Raw genomic sequence first — 22,083 nt, 5'->3', positions numbered from 1 at the left:
TCACGTCCAACACTCGACGGAGGTGTCCTAGATGCACCTCCATGGCCGTCTTGCCTCCCTCGGCACGGCTATGGACGAAAATGTCGTCAAAGTACGTCTGTACGAAGGTACGCAAAGGGCGAAACAATTGCGTCACCAGGCGATTGAACGCCGCCGGGGCGTTAGACAAGCCCTGCGGCATGACGAGCCACTCCCGAAGCATGCCGCTTGGAGTGCTTACCGCAGTGAGCGGGATGTCACTCTCGCGCATCAGGATTTGGTAGTATCCGTCTACCAAATCCAGCGCACTGTACAGTACGCTCTCGGCCATGTTGTTCAACAACACATCCTTTCGTGGGATCGGTGTTTGGGCCGGCACCGTTGCGTTGTTCAGCTTGTTATAAGCGTGAACCAGACGCCACTTTCCGTTCGGCTTACGAACGCAGAAAGTCGGCGTCGAGTGCGGGAATTTCGACTCCCGCACCATGCCTGCCTTCGCTTTCGCGGCGAAGAAGGCATCAATGACCTCGCACTGTTCGCGCGGGAGAGGCCATTGCCTCGTGACACAATACTTTGTGCCGGGCACGAGATCAATCTCGTGCCGTACGCCTCGATCCGGTGGGAGTTGGGTCAGTGGGTGTTTGTTCACCACGTCCGCGTACTCCGTCACCAAAGGATACACCGGATCCTTGGTGTTCTTGAGAATCTCAGAACCCAAGCGCGCCTGACGCTGCATGTCTTCCAGGACGTTCTCGTCCAAGACAGAGGAGGAGTTCAGCTCCTCCTGAGTGGTCTCAGGTCTCATGAGTACCATCTCAGCGATCTCTCCAGCCTTGAGGTTGGTCAGGAAAGACTCAGCCGTCATTTCCTCGAGGTGCATTATATCTCTGCAACCTCTGGCAACGGTTCCAAGTGGACACCAGATGCCTTGACGGGTAAACTTGTCTCGCCATCGAAGACGTGATAACACTCTTCCACCGGCCTTGTCGGAGGGGCCCGGGCCCTGGACTCCGAGTCGCTTGAGGCGACGTCGATCGGAACGAAGTTCGGATCCGACTTGAGGCGGCGGCGGCGTCTTTGTCGACGGCGTCTGTGACGGGGAGCTTTGCTGCCCACGTCTAGGGACGTCGTCGCTACGACATCCGAGGCACTCGTGGCCTCGTGTGGTACTGCTGTACCCACACAGGAAGCATGTTCAACGCCTTCCTCTTCAGTTAAGGTCTGGGCGACCGCGTGTGGCACTGTGTTACCCACACAGGAAGCGTGTTCAACGCCTTCCTTTTCAGTTAAGGTCTGGGCGACCGCGTGTGGCACTGTGTTACCCACACAGGAAGCGTATCCGACGTCTTCCTCGTTAGTTATGGTCTGGGCGACCGTGAGTGGAACTCTGTTACCCACTTTGAACACGCTGTTCTCAGTGTTCATGACAGCTGCAGCTGTCTGCGGAACTAAGTTACCCGCTTGTGGACCTAAGTTACCCACTTGGCCGGCGCCTCTTCTGGGCGCGGCCACCATCAAAGCATCCTCGGAGTCGTCATATACGTCGACGACTCCCAAGCATCTGCCGGATGCTTTGGTACCCTGGCAGCCCTCGCGGGCGCCCCGGGTCCTGACAGAGGTGGGAACATGACTCACCGATGCTCTGTCGGGCTGCGCAGGGCGGCTGGCACCGATTGCCTTGCCTCGCCAGTCGATCCAGGGCTCGTGCTTCTCAAGCCAGGGCATGCCCAGGATCATATCATATGGATCCATATCGAGAACAGTGAACTGTTCGAGGCTGTCAAAATCTTCAAACTTGACGGCCAGATCCACTTGAACGTTGGGGACAGTGACGACCTTCCCGTCGGCCAGTCGCACTGACACCGTCCCGTTGTCCTTGCTTTCTCTCAAAGCATCGGACAACTTGTTGCTGTTACGAGCAACCGTCTGGCGGCGTGCGAAATTCTTCGACGCCCCAGAGTCAATCAGGATTGTAAAGGGATGATCGTATCTCCGTACACATCCGTGTACTACGAGCAGCCCGCCGCTGCTCTTCGCCGATTCGAGAGTGCGAAGACTCTCAGGGGCTAAGTCCCCGTGGTACGCGCCACCCGCGCACCCATCACGAAGACTTAGTTCTTCCCCAGTAGGGGCGCCCCGCCCCTACTGGTTCCCTGCATTCCCCTGTCCCCGGGATCCTGGCTTTTGCCAGCGACCCTTGAGGACGGGCTTGGGGAAGGACCGTCTGCGGAGTCTTTCCGCGGGGCAGTCGCGCTTGAAGTGGTCCATCTTCCCACAGCCGAAGCAGCGGATGTCACGCTGTTCGGCGGACCCGAGCTCCATGGGAACTGGTCCGTTGAGGCTTGCTCGACCGGGAGCCGACAAGGAGCTCCCAATCCACGCTGATTCCGGCGTACGCGCCTGGCGATGGCTGTACTCTTCTTGAAGAGCCACTTGAATCGCCTCTTCAAGGGTGCTTGACTGCACCTGGAATAGCTGAGTGCGCGCGGGGCCCACTCGAAGGCCGTCCATGAACACAGTCATCTTGATGTGTTCGTTGAGTGGGTTTCCCACTAGGGACGCCGTGAGCTCCCGTATCTCTTGCACATACTCGTGCAGTTCGCGCCTTCCTTGTTTACACGCGAGGAAGCGCGAGCGCTGGCGGTACTCGTAGTTCGCCGGGAGGAACGCGGCTCGGAGCTGTTCGCACAGCTGAGCCCAGGATGTGAAACATCCAGGGGATGCTGCTTCCCGAGTGTACACCCAACTCCTTGCACGACCGCTAAGGTTGGAGAGTGCAAAAGCAACACGCAGCTGCTCGGTCGAGATCAGAGCCGCGTCCATCGCGAGCTCTACTTCTCGGACCCAGAAGTGAAGGTTCTCGCCTTCCTTCCCTTCATACGGCTTAACCTTCAGCCGTATTGGCTTCGGGTGAGGCGGATTTGCTTCCGCCGCCGGAGCCTGCAAGTTCTCCCGCACATGCGCGATGAGGCCCTGCTCGTACGCGTCGAATGCATTGACGCGCTCGAGCTGCTCAGCCGGTGTTGACACCACCAGGCTCTGCAGGGCCTCCATCCCGAAGATGCCTGCCATCTTCCGAACCGACTCGAACTGAGAGTCGTTCAAATGGGAGAAGTCGTTCCTATCCATGGCAACGAACTTCGGAGAGGTTCAGGTAGTCTACCCGCGGTGGCGTAGATTGACTACTAGTGCTACCAAGTGTGACGGGGTCACACAGCACCTTGCGCTAGAGGAAGTTATCTTCCGAGAGTATACAAACTCTCAGTGAGCGGCAGTTCACAGGTCCCCTCTTTAATTAAAGAGAGCAAAGTGACCTAAATAAGGTAGATTGTAAACTGAGTATATTTATAGGTAGGTTAAGTTTGGGTTTAATACAAACTATTAGTTACCTATAGAAATGCAATGTCATTTAACCAATGGTTGGCTTTGAACGACCTTGGTACCTTGTACCAAATATCCCGGAGTATGACGTGTCATACTCCTGAAGTGTGAAGTGTCACACTTCATGTAACCAGGGTACACTTAGGGCTACGTACCCCGTTACAAGAAGAGTGGCTGGAGTAGATAATTGTTTGAGGAATAAATAAGGGAGAGAAAGCTCCTCCCCACTGGCAATGTCGACTGTCGTCGAGAATAGCACGGATTTGGCGAGCAGATAATTCTCAGCCGAAGTCCTTGTGGAGGTGCTTGTGAAGTGTGGAGGAAGAGCCAGGACTGCGTCCAGCTCAAACCTGAGGCTCAGGTGCCTCCAGGACGCGATGCTCGCGTCCAGAAGCCGGACTTCGACGGACCATTGGCTGGCGAGCCGCCAGCCCCATCCTACTGCTAATCCTACCAATATATGTTACCGGGGTTTTTCCGTGTGCTGCTACACACTCGACAACTTGCGCCGTCAAGAGCAAGCAGCAGCACTCGGTTTTCTCCCCTGCTGGACTTTCAGTCCCTGCAACTTACTGTTGTTACGACTACTTCCTTCATCACAATGGTCACCACTCGGCGTAGCCGAGGAGCGACCATCACTCAGGTTATGAGCCCAAGAAGGAGAGCTGGAAGCCCAGTCCGAAGTACGCAGAGCTCGCGCGCGTCCGACGAGCTGCAGTTGCCTGCAAGAGCAGACGAGACAACGTCAGACGAGGCACTTGCGACGTCACAAGCGTCATCAACCCGAGTTGAGCAACAACTCGAGCTCTTATTGGCCCAATTCGGTACCGTTATGACTACACTGACAAATCAGCAGCAAGTGCAGAACATTCCAGTGGAAGCATCCACCCGACGCCCACAAAGGCAGCTCTTTCAAGAACTCTCAGCGGCTCGAGCACAACCGCAGCGAGTGCCGACGCCGTACGGGCCCCGCCGAGGAAACCCAAACACAGAGGAACTTACCGCCGGTGCCAGCACGCGTCAGAGCGAGCCGCCAAGAAAGCTAAGAACGTCCGAGGCTGCAGCGCAGCCAGTCCAGACCGAGGCCGGAACCGACTCCTCTACGGACGAACCCATGGTTGGAGACCACAGATGCACGCGGTGCATGAACCAGAGCGGACACGTGCAGTTGAACGCAAGACTTACCGATAACAACTACCAGACGTGGCGCGTCGAGATTTGCTCCATTCTCGACGTCGCACACCTCTTGGACCCCATCATGGAGCGCGAAACGATGGCAGACCAACGTAACGAAGGACAGCGCGGCTGTTTCAAGCAACGACTGCGTGTTGCTCAACGTGAACTTACGATGGGACTTAGTCAAGAGCTACAGATGCGATTTACAAGTGTTATTCAACGTGCTGATCCTATCCTACTGTGGCGAACACTGAAAGATCATTTTGATAACCATCCTGGAGTAAACAGCGTGTTTCTCAAGCGAGATATGCTGAATCGTCGCCTGCAACGTGACGAACGACTTGACGATTACATTCGTGACATCGACGACTACCAACAGAGACTTCGCCGCGCGAACAAGCAGCTGCCTGAGCAGGAAGCCGTCTCTATCCTATTGTCAAATACAGTGGGTGTGTACCCAGCGGTGGTAAACGAGCATGAAGTACGTATTGGACGTGATGAGTCCATTACGTGGGAGCAAGCGATCGAGCGCCTTCGACTCGCTGACCACTCACGCCAAGAGACTGAACTACAGCAAGGACGTGGTGGAGGTGGACGTGCCGTCCAGCGAGATGTTGCATTTGTTGGTGGCCGTGGCAGCGGACACAACGACGGAAGAGGACGTCGAAACTCGAGCAGCAGCCAAGCACGAGGCAACAACAATCGTCGCAGCCGCAGCTCATCGCCGCGTGGGCGGAACAAGCGGCAGAAGAGCAAGAGCTCATCCAGTGCGAGGGATGACATCGCCAAGCGAAAGGCGAAGACGAAGTGCAACACGTGCGGAGAGCAAGGACATTGGAGTGGCGATCCTGAGTGCCGCCAGCGTGGCAACAATAACAACAACAACAACTCGAGCAACCCGCCGCGCAGGATGATCGATGTGGTTACTGTGAAGACAGCCAAGTCGGCTGCACCGACTCAAGCTGAAGGACAAGAGCATGTACTCGCGGTGCGTGACAACTTCAACTACAAGGACAAGGACAAGGACCAGGACATGGTGGAGTGGGTGTTGGATAGCGGCGCGCAGACCAAAGTCTCGAGCGACCTTACCTTGTTTACGGAGCTACACGAAGACTCAGTTGCAGAGCTAGTCTTCGGCAATGGCACAACCGAGCGCGCAACTGTGGGCACAGTGCTTATGCAAGTGCTGAACGAGCACACGGGCAAGATCGAGGAGCGCCTCCTTGATGACGTGAGCTACGCCAAGTCGGCTGCCTACAACCTGATCTCGCAGACCTACATGCAATTCAAAGGAAACTTCAAGGTGCGCATCTCGCATGATCAGAAGACTACGTGGCTGGTCAAGGACACATTGAAGCTGCGCTTCAAGTACATCCGCGGGATGTACCGCATGTGGACGCCACGTCAGAGCAAGAACGTGATGAGCGTCAAGGCCAGTGAAGCGGAGAACCCCATGACGTTGCTGCACAACCGCATGGGCCACGTAAACATGGAGACTATCAAGACTATGGCAGGAGACTATAACTTTGGCATCAACATGCAGTCGAAGTATTTTGCTCTCTATGAATGCATTCCATGCTTAGAGTCAAAGACGAAGCGCATGAGCTACAAGCGCAAGCCGTCTCGCTCTGCAAAGCCCTTGCACAAGCTTTGTGTCGACCTATGCAGTGTTGGAGTGGATACAATATCGAAATCAAACCAGTTTCTATTGATTATCGACGAAGTTACGAGATACAAGTGGGGATATATATTAGCCTACAAAGACGAAGCCACGGAGCTGATTCAGAAGCAGATTCGCTGGATCCAGAACCAGTTCCCGAAGGCGACCATCAAGATGCTGTTCTCCGATGGTGGTGGCGAGTTCGTCAACATGCAGCTCGAGACCTTCTGCAAGGACCTCGGCATCGACACGCGTTCATCCAATCCCTACAGCCCGCAGGAGAACGCTATCGTGGAGCGCACGAACCAGTCCGTCATGCGGCAGGTCAGATCTATGCTACAAGCTACGCAAATGCCTGTTTCATTATGGGGAGAAGCCTTCCTACATGCAATTGAGACGCTCAACAAGACGCCGACGCCGGTGTTGAAGGACCAGCAGTCCCCGTACGAGGCCCTGTACGGAGAGCGGCCAGACCTCAGCGTGCTGCGCACGTGGGGGTGCTTGGTGCACGCGCACATCCCTGATGATTCTCGGCAGAGAAAGGAGAAGCTCACTCCAAGGACGCAGATGTGCTTACTACTTGGCTACAGCGAGAAGACCAAGGGCTATAAGCTGCTGAACCTGCGCACAGGATCAGTGACGACGTGCAGAGATGGAAACATGAAGGCACATGAGAAGTACACGGTGAACACGGTGTATATTGAGCAACTTCTTGCAAACACCTACGCTTATGGAGACTACGACTTACCTGCGGAGATCCCGATCGTGCCGATCCGGACGACAATGTCTACGTACCTGCAGCTTCCTGCAGAGCTTGCAGAAAAACGAGCAGCGGAGATGGCGAAGCTGGCCACTGCTGGTGAGAGCCAGGACCAAGGTGTTGAAGTTGAAGCCGAGTCTGCGACTCGAAGTGATGACCCACAGCTACCAAGCGAGGACGCTAAGAAGCCAGCAGCTTCAGTGGGAGGTTCCAAGCGGAAGAACACAAAGGGCAAGAATAAGGCGAAAGCATGTGCAAATCGAGTGGGAGCCTCGAAGGCCAAGGACAGTCGACGTGATGCTCACGAAGACGAGAACTGGGAGCCATGCACGACGCAGAAGTCGTCGCCAGACGACAGTGCAGCTACGTCGCGACCGAAGCGGAAGCTACAACCATCCGCCCGACTCAAGGACTACGTAGTGACGAATGTGACAAAGCAGAACGTCGAGGATGTGCAGATCCCCATTAGTCACAAGCATGCGGCAAGGTCAAAGAAGTGGAAGGAGTGGAAAGCAGCGATGCAAGTTGAGATGGACTCACAGCAGCAGCACGAAACTTGGGTGCTCGTGCGACGCACGGAGGCCAAGGGCAAGCGTGTCATTTCGTGCAAGTGGGTGTACGCGCTCAAGAGAGACTCTACGGGCCGGATTAAGCGATATAAAGCTCGACTAGTGATCAGAGGCTTTCTACAACGCATGGGCATCGACTACAGTGAAACATACGCACCTGTGATCAGATTTGAGACGATCAGATGCGTGATCGTATACGCGCTGCAACGCGGATGGGCCATCTTGCAGTTCGACGTCAAGACCGCGTTCTTGTACGGTGATCTCGACGAGGAGGTCTACATGGAGCAGCCTCCAGGCTTCGGAGAAGACTCTACGCGCTACGTATGCAAGCTACAGAAGAGTTTGTATGGGCTAAAGCAAGCGCCTCGCGTTTGGAACAAGACATTGCACAAGTTCCTGACGAAGATCGGACTCGAGCGCCTCGACTCTGACTACGGACTCTACGCCAGGAAAGTGGGAGGAGAAGTCACCATGTTGCTCACGGTGTACGTCGACGACCTACTGCTCCTCGGCCCTAGTGACCTTTGCGCTAAGGTTGCTAAGCAACTCAGTGAGGAGTATGAACTCACATCTCTCGGACCAGTCAAGTATCTACTAGGCGTGGAGATACTGATCGACAGCGAGCGTCGACATGCGGTATTCTGCCAGCGGCAACATATTACGGAGGTGCTAAAGCGATTTCACATGGAGGGTTGCAACGCGGTTGCAACACCGGAAGCGCTGCGCGCTGAGGTGGTCACAAATGCGAAAGATGACTCCCCGCCCCCGTACCGAGAGCTCGTTGGTGCACTACAATATCTGGTCTCAGCCTCAAGGCCGGACATTGCGCACGCTGTGCGTAATCTCAGCAAGTACCTGTCCTGCTTCGACCACACACACTACGCTATGGGAAAGAGGGTGCTACGCTACCTGAGTGGTACTCAAGACCACGGCTTAGTGATGGACATTGTTATTGGGAACGACGTCAAGCTGACGTGTTACACCGATGCTGACTACGCTAATGACCCTGATGACCGAAAGAGTGTTAGCGGGTTCGTGACGTTCGTCAATGGTAACGTGGTTTCGTACGGATCAAGAAAGCAAGAGATATACGCACAGAGCACAACGGAAGCAGAGTATATTGCCATGAATGAAGGCACTAGAGATCTACAGTGGCTACGTGGACTCTGTGAAAAACTATGCTGGGAGTTCGCGACTCCGGAGATTATCGGCGATAACAAGTCGTGCATCTATCTGACTGCCAAGCCTGGCAAGCACAGCAAGAACAAGCACATTATGAACAAGCTCCACTTGGTGCGCCACCTCGTGGAGGACGAGCAGCTACGGATTCGCCATATTGGCACCGACGACATGATCGCCGACGCGATGACGAAGCCATTGCCGAAGGACAAGTTCGAACATTGCCGTGATGGGATGAAGGTGCTGCGCATCGACCGTCAGCAAGGCTCAGCTCGTTCAGTGGGAGCCAAACATCATCGCCATGCGTGAATGCAAGCTACTACTACCAGTTCATGCATGCGAAGGACAAGAAGGAGGAAGAGCGCTACCAAGGACGAAGCGTCGTGCTGCAGCGCAGCTAGAAGATGCCAAGGACATCGTGGTCAGCTCTACAAGGTGATCATGTTGAAGCTGCGCTTCGACTAGATCAAGTGGGAGTGTGAAGTGTGGAGGAAGAGCCAGGACTGCGTCCAGCTCAAACCTGAGGCTCAGGTGCCTCCAGGACGCGATGCTCGCGTCCAGAAGCCGGACTTCGACGGACCATTGGCTGGCGAGCCGCCAGCCCCATCCTACTGCTAATCCTACCAATATATGTTACCGGGGTTTTTCCGTGTGCTGCTACACACTCGACAACTTGCGCCGTCAAGAGCAAGCAGCAGCACTCGGTTTTCTCCCCTGCTGGACTTTCAGTCCCTGCAACTTACTGTTGTTACGACTACTTCCTTCATCACAATGGTCACCACTCGGCGTAGCCGAGGAGCGACCATCACTCAGTGCTGACTCGTGGAATGGGTTGTGAGCTGGTCTGTGGTGCCAGTTGCCACCTCTCGAAGCGAGGTTGTCCGTCGGTACGGGTGTGTCTGTACCGGTTTCTTGCTCGATGGACTTTGCCTCATCAGAATCGGCTGCATCATCGATGCCGTTCAGTAGAGCGGCTGACTGCTGAGCGTCTAGCTGCTCAGTGTTCTTAATACTGACACGTACAGTGATTTGCTTAGTCCTCGGTAGGTAAAGAAGATATTCTTTCTGAACGGGGCTAAATACTCCACCGACGGCTCGTTCCGCACGCTTGCGGACCCTTCTTGCTCTCGATGTGAAGCGGGCACTTAGAGCCGGATTTAGGGTATAGACCACGGATGGGGTTCTACCGGTCAGCGTTGTAAGGAGTTTTCTGCGATCGGAGCTCGCACGGCTGGAAGAGGGTTTCTGATACAGCTGCCGTACAAGCCACAATAGATTGAGCAATGACGGCGCCCATAGCATCGCTCGTACAGAGTCTATGAGTGCTCGGTGGAAGCGCTCGGTCGATATGTTTGCTTCCGAAAACGGATGGATTACCCTTTTACTTTCGAGTATGCGCTGGAATAGGCGCGAGAAGAACTCGCCACCTCCGCTCGATCTCAGATACTTTACCGGTAAATCACACTGGCGCTTCGATTCTGCGATGAAGATGCGGATGTGCTCAGCAGCTTTGCTATCCGAGTTCAGCAATAGTCCTATGTTGAAACTTGAGCCGTGATTAAAAAAAAGCGAGTGTGTGTTTGTGCCCGCTGCGGTCAAGCTTTAGGTCGGTCTTCAAATCGACACCAACAACAGCGCTTGCTTTATCAGTCGGCGCCGAGTCGGAGGTATCTTCCGCTGGTTGTGCACGGTTGGTCTGCTTTGCCTCGAAGCAGCTCATACAAACCTCGGCTTTGCGATTACCTACTGTAAATTCAGTCGCAAGACCTTTGTTCACTTTACGAAGCAGGTCTTGGTAGCTAACGTGGCCTAGTCGTTATTGCCACTTGTGCAGCGTGCTCGTGCTGACCTTTGCAAAGCTAGCCGATCCGAGAGGAGCACCACGAGTTTCCGTCTTCAGTTGCTTCGGTGACGATTTTTGCGGGAAGGCGTCGTACACAGTACATGCCTTGCCGTAGGTGGTTATGGGGCCTGCGTGCCGGAGCTGCTGGACGAATACTAAATTATGTTAAAGCCTTTCAGCTAGGTAGACGTTTTCAGCAGGGTAGGTTTCTTGATGCCATAAACTGTCGTGGTAAGGACGGAATTTCCTTTCTGTATCGCTTTAATTACAGCGCCATTGACAACCTTAATCTGCAAGTACGTGGGCTCCAACCTATAAGAAGATCATGATGCCCACACATGTGATGTGTAGCCTCTGAGTCGACAGCCACTGCATTAGGAGAGCTATCCGCTGTCAGAGCTGTGGTAACCGTCCATACATCACTATCAAATTCAGCGCCGTCATATTTGGAGGCCTCAGTGGTGTCTACTGACGCATCTTCAAGTTGTTCCGCTTTTATCATGAAGGGGCAATCTATGAGCTTGTGTTTCAAGTCTTTGGCCACGAAGCACCTTCCATACTGACATTTGCTTCGGCTGCGTTGCATTGTTCTTACCAGTCTGATAGAACGCACCGCCGTACGTCTCGCCAGTCGCTTTGAACTTCGATTTCCGATCGTTACGCCCAAGGTTCACATAACCACGTCCACCGACCCCAAATTTGGGCCCGTCGCCTTGCAGCTGATACAACAAGGTTTTGCACGGTTCGCTTCGGCCATTCGGTCGGGATTGGTAAGGTCGACCTTGGTGAGCACGTGCACAATATGTTTGTATTAGTTACCATCATTCACGTACATTACATTTGACTTAGTACGGCCGTGGATCGCCGATTTAATATGAAGCAGTTCCAAATCACCTCGTTGTATGCCAACCACATGATGGATTGCGAATTGCTGCGCGCTAACACAAATCCCGTATTGCTACCAACCAAAGCTATGATACATATAAATAGGAATACATAAGCGAGCTACGGCCACCAACGGTGATGGCTGATAACCTGACGTCGGGTATAGTTTGCTCCGCACAACCCTGTTTAAATATGCCACAGTACAGCTAAACGAAGTAGCACTAGGTATATAATTTAGCTTATACTTAATTATTGATAAATATCGTTAAATACTAGCCGAATTGGCACACACTTGTGTAACATTAGCTTCTAAATTGACAAGTGAGTTTGAGCCTCAGCGCAAGTTCCCGCACTTTCGAGGTATAATCACCTCACGCAAAATATGAATAGCGCGACAGGGAGAATGTTTTAGCAGCAGTGCATTGGATATTACCGCAAATAGTTTTAAGGACATAAAACATTAGTGTTCGTCCACAATCAATACTAGTAGACACTACCCGCACATTGTGAGCAAAGCTTCCACCAGCGAAAAGGGATTCTCCACATAAATGTGCAACTGATGGACATCGTAGCAGTATGCCGTTCATACACACAGCGTAGACATTCATATTGCATGAATGCATTGTAAGAACTTACATACTTTGGAGCGCGTACAACATTCAGCTACAAAATGCAAATGGTAGGGATGTTATGGTAAGATGTACTATTTAAACTTGATCGTGCAGCGGGTGCTAAAGCAAAAAAAGACGATTGGAGATATGTCAATACCATCAATCTAGATCAGCGACGACCCTTGTTTACGATAAGCTCATACTCTCGTCCTTTTGAAGTCCGAATTCACCGGTGCATGTGTCGTCTATCAGCGTCGTCACCTGTTCTCTTACGGCTTCTGTTGATTTCTGCGTCAAAGTATAGTGAGCTGCCTTCGGTAGACTCGGCCCTTGACTGTGATGACCCCGCACTCATAGATTCACTCATGGCTAAGGTTGCAGGAGCGGAGCTTGTTCGAAGAACCGTCTCGATGAGGTCGTCTGGGAGTACCGTCTCTGTTGAGGATGCTGTCGAGGGAGTTGTGAGTGGGCTTGGAGCGTCATTAATCATTGAATTCTACCAGCCGTTGTCAATTGACGCTGGCAAGGATGTATAAACTCTCAAGGAATGGCGGCGGACACAAGGCAATGCACACTTGTGGCGATGCACGCACCAATACCATGGACACGCATAGCGTTCTTAGCATGGAAGGCGCACCCGCATCCAAAGATTCTTGTGTCGGCAATCCACCACAGGGTATTCCTTTGATTTGCATTCGTCTCGTATTTAAAGAACGAATTGTTGCTTCTTTTCTGTAGCGTAACATTCAGTCGAGGCAGCTTAATCGTGCACAATTCAGCCGCGAGAGGCGATACACGCGGTAGGCGCTCTATGGATTGGCAGTGCGTGCATACAGAAGATGATAGAGCTGAACTAAGCGCTCGGAAGCTTCTGGAGATGCGCTGATAGCAATCTATGGGTCAAAATGTAAGAAGTGCGCCGTTTAATCTCCCAACAAGCTGCGATGGGGTCTTTGCATCACCTCGACATTTTAGCTCCAGGCTCCTGTGGTACTGCTTAAAAAATGGTCGTTTTTAACGTAGCCAGGCAATGCGTAAAAAGACTTCGACTTTGATAATCGAAGCGAGCTGACTGTCGCACACCTCCCCTTCGCGCGGCGCCTCCGGCCGCGCTACTTGTCAGGGTCGGGCAGTCCGCGGCTGTTTGTAGAGCCGGGCCTTGCGTGGGGCGAGCGAGGAGCGGGTTGTAGTTGTAGAACGGTAACGAGCGGTAATCAGTGAAAAGTAAACTTGGTTCCTTGTTCTTTGTAGTAGGTGGGAAATATACGACTGAGAAACTAATGCGCCGGGCTAAAACGGGGAAAGGGTCGATCGCGCTCATGAGGATGACACCCCTTCTCCTACGCTCACCTGTACTCCTGGGCATGACTTCCAACCCAACGTGACACCCGGTTGACTCGATACTCAAGACAGTATATAGCTCGTGTCATCCGTCCTTGAAGCTGGCGAGGCAAGGGCAAACTCCCTCCTCAAGGTCTTCACAATTCCCTCCGCACCAACCGTACCTCGCAGTCGGCGCTTGAACAGTTCCCACTTGATACAGTAGGACCCTGTGTGCTTTAACACGGACTTTACCTTCTTCGCATCTGGTGCACGCTGCTGGAACGACCCCTGCATTCCCGGGTACGGGACATTCTCCCCCACTTGAAGTTTGCCGTCCTCGGCGAACGGTGCACCGGAGGCGAGGAAGTAAAGTCCGGGTAACAGAACCATAAGCAGCACGGTTAGGAACTGATTTATCGTCGTGGTCACGGCGGCAGCAAACGCCAGTACCATCGCGCCCGTATCACGTGCTATCTTGAGACGCGTCGCCTTCTGGTACCACGCAAACACTTCCTTGTTGAGTACACTTGCTACCCAGACAACAGCATGGTTCACTATTCCACCTCCAACGTCTCGATCGTCGGAACTTTCATCCAGCGCGGCTAGTGGTCGCTTGAAGCGTTCTGAGCAAAGCTCCTTGTCACACACCCTGCTCTCCTTGGCTACCTTCGTAACCATTCCCTTAAGAAGGGTACTCAGTTCCTCCTTCATTGCCAACTTTAGGTTCGACGGAATTATTCTTATCATCTTCTCCATATCCATGTCGTCTTCGACCCTGGTCTTCTTATTGCAACTGTTCTCCTTCCAACCCACATCGATGGGACCACCCGCGTCGACCTCTCCGTAAGTGTTTTGATCTTCTTGCATCACGCCGGTAGTGTTCACTACGTCACGGTTAAGAGTGTTCGTCTTAAGCACTTCGTCGACGGGACCGTCCGCGTCGACTTCTCCGTAAGTGCTCCGCTCTCCTTGCATCACGCTGGTAGTGCTCACTACGTCACGGTTAAGAGTGTTCGCCTTAAGCACTTCGTCGACGGGACCGTCCGCGTCAACTTCTCCGTAAGTGCTCCGTTCTCCTTGCATCACGCTGGTAGTGTTCACTACGTCACGGTTAAGAGTGTTCGCCTTAAGCACTTCGTCGACGGGACCGTCCGCGTCGACCTCTCCGTAAGTGCTCCGCTCTCCTACCGTCGCAGAAGTAGCGTTCTCCGTGCCTAGCACCTTCGCTTTGGCTTCCTTGACCACAGTCAGACAGTTGCGACTCGAAATGCGACCCCGGTGGCCCTTTTCTATGCTAGGAGTGTTGACTTCGAAGACCGAGCTAACCCACTGATGCTGAACCATGATATCACCTTCAGAGCCTACCGTCCTTTTGTTCTCTTTGACGATCTCTTCCTCAGCGACGGAACGCTTTTCAAACCCATTTTGAAATATGCAGACGGACGAGCCGTGTTCACCACCCACCGCGGAATCTATCGCGCGCGTGTTAGTGCCTTTGGTTGCGGGTTCTCGAACTTCGCCATCGTTCTTCATAGCAGGTTTCTCTGGTTCTTGCTCTACCAGTACCGTTCTCCTAACAGTAGTCACTTCAGCCAATTCTTCATAGCTATCTTCACTTAGTGCTTCTTCATAGTCTCGCGAGACACGTAAGGTACCAGGAGTGTTCTGGAACACTGTCGCATCGTATCTGGCAGGTTTGATCTCCTTGCGAAGAAATAACTGTTCTTGTTGCACCCTTCCGGTTACTTCTTCTACCCCATATTTTCGTTCCACACTCCAGTCTTCACGCGCACCTGGAACCATTGACGCACTGTACCATACGGACTCAGAGCGTTCTCTGATCGATGACTGTTCTTGTTTCCCTTCTTCAGTCACACGCGCTCCATTTATAATCGATTCACACACCTCCTGAAACGTTCCTCTCACCCCGGGACGCGCTCCATACCGCTCTGCCAAATTGTAAGCACTCCTCGCTGTAAATTGGCTGGGTGGTGTCTGTGTCCAAATTGGCTGGGATGGGAACACTTCCTGAGTGTGTTGCATTGGTTGCTCCAGCAGTCCGACTGCTGGTTGAAGTACTTGGCCGTTCGGTAATAGTAGATAGCCTCTGCGTAAGACACTTTACCGCATACAGCAAACGACGAATACAAATAGTGTGGGGGGATTACATGGACGCTGCCATCAGGCATCGTGACCACATCGACGATAGAACAACCACGGTACGACGGGATGGCACCGTCCCCGTGTTGTCGACTTAAAAACACGCATCCAGGACTGTTCCACCAGCCGTTTGACGGCTGAGACTTCTCGGGCCCCCAGCCCCAACAGTGCTGGGTCCACCTCGGGTCTTCCATCTTAGTGTTCGTAGCTCCTCCAACTCTCACCAGACAACGCCTTCTCCAGCAAGCCGACTACCCTGCTTCTCCACCAAATGTCGCACACCTCCCCTTCGCGCGGCGCCTCCGGCCGCGCTACTGGTCAGGGTCGGGCAGTCCGCGGCTGTTTGTAGAGCGGGGCCTTGCGTGGGGCGAGCGAGGAGCGGGTTGTAGTTGTAGAACGGTAACGAGCGGTAATCAGTGAAAAGTAAACTTGGTTCCTTGTTCTTTGTAGTAGGTGGGAAATATACGACTGAGAAACTAATGCGCCGGGCTAAAACGGGGAAAGGGTCGATCGCGCTCATGAGGATGACACCCCTTCTCCTATGCTCACCTGTACTCCTGGGCATGACTTCCAACCCAACGTGACACCCGGTTGACTCGATACTCAAGACAGTATATAGTTCGTGTCATCCGTCCTTGAAGCTGGCGAGGCAAGGGCAAACTCCCTCCTCAAGGTCTTCTCAATTCCCTCCGCACCAACCGTACCTCGCAGTCGGCGCTTGAACAGTTCCCACTTGATACAGTAGGACCCTGTGTGCTTTAACACGGACTTTACCTTCTTCGCATCTGGTGCACGCTGCTGGAACGACCCCTGCATTCCCGGGTACGGGACATGATCCATTCCTTGCAATGTGTCGCGTAAGAGAGCAAATTGGGCTGCGACGCGGTACACCTAGCGAGTACCTGATCCTTTTCGATAGCAAACGGCTCTTCTGAAGCAAAATGCATGGTTGTATATGCCCTTGAACAACTTACGCGTCTCCTTCTTTGGAACCTTTTTTGTGTAGCGTATCGATGAATGTTTGTAGCGACATAAAACCAGCACATCAAAATTCTAGTGTGTGGTAAGTGCTCGGCACAGGCATTTTATTGTGCAAGATCTGGATCTATCATGACGAATGGTGACTCAGAAGTGACATCCGAGACATCGCGGCAAACACGTTTCAATTTCATTCGGCACCAAACCACGTTCAGGGCACCGCACTGAGAGGTACAGAAATACACCATCGAATTGAATCGTGCACATTTGTTGGAATATCCAATTGCATATACAAAATATCCGTGAAGCACCATCGCACGCGTATTGTCCAGATGCACAGCAGTACAGCAATCGGGTCGGGCCCGGCCTGCAGCATAGTCTTCTATCATTTTGGTGCGTATCAATTCAATGCGTTTGTTTAATTTTTGAACCGTTTCAAACGTTTTAATGCGACTAGAAAAAGGCATGTAGCTAATGAAAGTATGAAAGATCCGAAATGCCTACTCGAGCTAGAAAAAAAGAAAGTTGCGGGTTTTACAAGGAAGGAGATGTATTGGTTGCTCGGACGATGTATTTATACTGCAGACGCACGTGAAAACGGTTGTGGGTAGTGATAAGTTAGTTTTGTATTTTTAATAGCGTTAATAATGGACCGGAGTAGCTGAGCTCGTTTCGTAAAATTAAGCTTATCGGTCAGCTTTTGATTTAAAGGGAATTTCATTGTGCGTTTGAGATATGCTGTGTAGACCGATGTCTCTGAGGAGCACTCACTCTGGCAAACAAGCCGGTCGTATTCAGTAGATAATGCCTAATCAAATTTGGCGTCATCCCTTTGATAGTTTGTCGCCAGACACTTGGTGGCTTTTGAACCACCAGTCTTTCCTGTCAAGTTTTAGGCGCAATTTTATCAGGCGCATTTATTCATTGCTCTGGAAGATTAAGGACATAGCTTGATCTGTACGTGCTGGTTGCTTTTTAAAACTCAGTCGCTAAAGGTTTAGCTAACATAAACATACCTATACCGAGAACAACGACACGGTCAGCTGCAGCTACGCACCATGACGGGATACGAATGATTGTTCAATGTCATAATTAGCACAACTTAAGTAAAAAATGTTTATCACTAATCCCTTTTTCAACTTATATTGACCATGATCGACAAAAACCACTATTTGGTACCTTAGCATAGATTCCTCTAATAAAACTGCTATTACAGCAAGGTTTGCGGTCCTATAGCTTGGAAGGGGGCTCCTTCGAGAAGTTCTTATTCACTCTGCAATTTCACAAAGCCCCCCCTTCTAGAAACCTTTGATATGCCCTGTGTGTCTTCGAGGGCTTCCAGCACTTTCATATAGTTTTTTAAAACAACAAGAGATTGTTGGAGATACCGAGACTTCGTCGACAAATATCAGCGTGAGGATTAACTCTAGCAGTGTCGAAAATACGGAGGATAGGGAATGCTGGATTGGATTTGGTGAGGCGTACCATATGGAATGGCAAGAGATGTGCTGTCAAGACGCCGTGGGTGGAGCAACCTTTGGCTTACAAGCGCTAGGCATAGCGAACTACTGCTCACGCACAGCATTAGTAAAGACAATGTACTATGGGTCACCTACCCGAAATCAGCTACCTACTAGCCCGGGTAAAGCACAAGATGAGGCTTAAGCTAACTGATTGCAAGTCTAAAACTTGTGAGGACAATGGGGAAATGCTCATGTCGCTATAAGCTCAACCTATGCGTCTGCAGAGATTCGCACTGTGTTGAGGCAGGACCAGCACATAATGGAGCCCCCATTCCGTCCAAGAAGAACACGACAATTTTAATAAATACACCTATAATCGAGAATTTTGGCGAGTTGTGAGAATACAACAGCAGCCCTATAGCATGCTGCTGTTGTGAGAATGATACAAAACCAGCAAGTGGACGGTCCAGTCCGAGGGAGCAATAGGTTGTCGACGTCGTCAAAACTAGAGACGTGCTGAGCATCATAATTTAGTGCATGATGTCGTACAGGTATGCGAAGCTCGACTCTAAGACCAACTCGAATGACAGCACCAGACCCGCTAGAGATGCTAAGGCTGTACTATTTGCGTCAGGAAGGGGATTTTCCACTAATTGGGTAATGTAGCATTTAAGAAGTACTGTATTGTACATCCGCCATTCCACCTGAGGTTTTACGTCAAGTGAAATTATATTCGAAGGCAAGATTAGTTGGCTTGTGGGCGGTACGTTTAGATTAGAAGTTGAAGCTCACCTTTTTCCCAAGTTTTCCAAGCTGAGCCCAAGGACTCAAGCCAGCTGACAACTCAGCGCTCCGGACGCCGCTCGCGCCACGTTGAGCAACGACCCATCCTAAACTACCTAAAGTACGCATCCGTGTGCCAGCATAAGCCCGAGGTATGGCCCCGACTTCCCGAGACGAGTATTAAATAATGTAATCTCTTAGCCATGCCTGCTATACAGCTGGAACCGGCGCGTGGTCAAACGAGCCACGTAACTCCCGCTCCCTCGCCGGGGACCAGGACGCGCTTCACGTGGTTGACTTTTTTACTGACCGTATTTCGCCCTGACCGGATCTTATGAACGGAGCTTTTTTTTTGGCATTGTCTTGCATGATCTGATCTATGAACGGAGCCAATACAATTTTCGGGTTAAAGACTGAAGAAATGTACCGGATTCTATTCGGGACTACAACAAGACCATTGATCCATTTGTGTTGGATCTTGTGTCCGTACGAGGAAAGCAGGAGAACCACTTACTGTCAGACAGAATTTATCATACTCACCCAAGGTATGACACGTCAGAATACGCATGATCGACGTAAGAAAAAGCGCGTCCATAGCCATAAAGTGGGGGCTAGTACAGGTCATGGTGCCGAGCGCCTACACACTTCACCTCCTCAAGCGGCCATCAGCATCGACAGCACCACCTCTGAGGGCTATAACCAACCGCCTTCTACACAGAGTCAACCCGTCTTGCGCGTCAAGAAGCAGCACGGCTCGAAAACGATAAAAATCTACAAGGGTTTCAAATATACGAAGTCGTGGGCGTCTACGAAGAATATTGTGTACCGGTGTAGTACGTACCGTACGTCACGCTGCAACGGAGTGTTAAAGATAACACCCCACGGTGAGTGGCGCGTGATAGGTGACCACAATTGTCGTAAAGACGTAATAGTTAACGGGTCGTTAAGGAATGAGACCGGTGCTATGAAGAAGATGACCGATCGTCTGGCAACGGAGGATCCTGGGATGCCCGAGGAAGCCATTTGGGAGCGTATTTGTTCTGAGTTCAATGGGCCCAATTGCGAGGAGCTTATCGAAGGGTTAACTGAGGAGCAAGTTAAAAGCCGCGTCCGTCGGGTTCGCCGCAGATACTACGGTGGAGACATTCATGGAGTAGTTGAGGTACCACCGTGCTCGAAGGTCAAGGACTCTGCGATCCCGTTCTTTCGTTTCCATCTCGTGACTGCCCACCCGGAACCGAATGCGCCACCCAACCGTATACTGGGGTGGGCTCACCCTGCTCTAAAGGAGCTTCTACTTTACAACAGTGTTTCAATTTTTATTGACGGTACTTTTAGATGTGTTCCAAGGGGCTTCTATCAGTGTCTGATCGTTATGGTGGATGATCCGGCTCGGAATATGTACACTCCGGTGTATTTCGTACTCTGTACATCCAAGACCGAGACAATGTACGAGGACATCTTGCACCTAATACACCGCGACACCGGCAAAAAGTTGTCTCCAGCTGAAGTTGTCTGTGATTTCGAGTTCAGCCTAATTTCAGCCGTTCAAAGTCTCCCCAACGCCGAGGTGGTAGGATGCTTCTTCCACTTTAAACAGGCAATACGAAGACGAATGAAGAAAGAACGTCTTACGGAAGACGAGATTTTGATTGCTATGGAACCTGGTGTACTTGACATCCTAACTGTAATCGATCCTGAGCTTGTCGACCCAAAGGGTATTGGATGGGTTAAACAAGAGATTAAACGGAAGTGTGCCGACAAAGGATGTGTGTACTCCGCCCAAGAATGGCGTAGGTTCTGGCTGTACTTTCGTAAAACCTGGCTAGAACGGTATTTTATTACGGAGTGGAATGTTTTCGGCATCATGAACTCGGTAGTTGCTCGTACTAACAACCCATTGGAGAGGTTTAACCGCGAAATGAATGCAGCTTTCAAGCCCCATCCCAATCTGCGCCAGTTTGTTTCAACGATAGGCCGAATGTCAAGTGCCTACGCCAGAAAGCAGGCCAGCATCACACGAGGGCTACGCCGGAAGAAACAGCGGTTACCTCGTATAGCACTTCCGCCGGTACCTGCCTTGACTGAGTTTGAAGTGCCACCTGACTCGGACAGCAACGACGCCGGTTTTGAAGAGTCTGATGTTTCCCTTGACTCACTCTGTAGTGAAATTGATGACAACCTGGGCCTGGGTGGAGATACATCGTCGGACGAGGAGTCTATGGGTGATGCTACTGATGAGGCGCTTACAGGTGCAGTGGCCGCCATAAAAGACTCAGAGCAGAGGATCACAGAGGCCGCGAATGTGTACGACAATTCATTGGACTGGGATGGAGATCAGGAGGCTGACGAGGAGAGCAGCTCAGAAGATGACTAATGGTACGTTGCTACAGAGCAACGATGAGCTTAAACTACATGACTGTACTTTTGAACTGGTAGCTTCTTGTACACAATTAACACACCATTTTAAGATCGGATGTTTGCACTGACATGATGATTTGACCGGGAAAAACATCCGGGCATAAGGTCCGGTCAGGGCGGAATACGGCCAGTAAAAAATTCTACGGCTTCACGTGCCTAAAGGGTTATCTCACATATGCTGTAAGTATTGTAACGGGGTACGTAGCACTAAGTGTACCCTGGTTACATGAAGTGTGACACTTCACACTTCAGGAGTATGACATGTCATACTCCGGGATATTTGGTACAAGGTACCAAGGTCATTCAAAACCAACCATTGGTTAAATGACATTGCATTTCTATAGGTAACTGATAGTTTGTATTAACCACAAACTTAACCTACCTATAAATATACTCAGTTTACAATCTACCTTATTTAGGTCACTTCGCTCTCTTTAATTAAAGAGGGGACCTGTGAACTGCCGTTCACTGAGAGTTTGTATACTCTCGGAAGATAACTTCCTCTAGCGCAAGGTGCTGTGTGACCCCGTCACACTTGGTAGCACTTGTAGTCAATCCACGCCATCGCGGGTAGACTACCTGAACCTCCGAAGTTCGTTGCCATGGATAGGAACGACTTCTCCCATATGAACGACTCTCAGTTCGAGTCGGTTCGGAAGATGGCAGGCATCTTCGGGATGGAGGCCCTGCAGAGCCTGGTGGTATCAACACCGGCTGAGCAGCTCGAGCGCGTCAATGCATTCGACGCGTACGAGCAGGGCCTCATCGCGCATGTGCGGGAGAACCTGCAGGCTCCGGCGGCGGAAGCAAACCCGTCTCACCCGAAGCCAATACGGCTGAAGGTAAAGCCGTATGAAGGGAAGGAAGGCGAGAACCTTCACTTCTGGGTCCGAGAAGTAGAGCTCGCGATGG

At 51.8% G+C, this 22,083-nt stretch overlaps 1 protein-coding gene across 1 annotated transcript; it reads left to right on the top strand.

Moving 5' to 3' along the window:
• Positions 1-19,279: 19,279 nt before the first annotated feature.
• Positions 19,280-21,127, top strand: PITG_23320 (putative cleavage induced protein; the record flags this gene model as incomplete). The annotated part of the gene is made up of 1 exon (XM_002902638.1): positions 19,280-21,127. One exon carries the CDS (start codon positions 19,298-19,300, stop codon positions 21,125-21,127), a length of 1,830 nt encoding a protein of 609 aa, XP_002902684.1.
• Between the last annotated feature and the right edge of the window lie 956 nt (positions 21,128-22,083).

This window comes from Phytophthora infestans, genomic scaffold (genome assembly GCF_000142945.1).
Source record: "Phytophthora infestans T30-4 supercont1.17 genomic scaffold, whole genome shotgun sequence".
NCBI classification, from domain to species: domain Eukaryota; phylum Oomycota; class Peronosporomycetes; order Peronosporales; family Peronosporaceae; genus Phytophthora; species Phytophthora infestans.
Note: the sequence above shows the minus strand (reverse complement) of the source record. Positions and strands in the feature narration are given on the sequence as shown.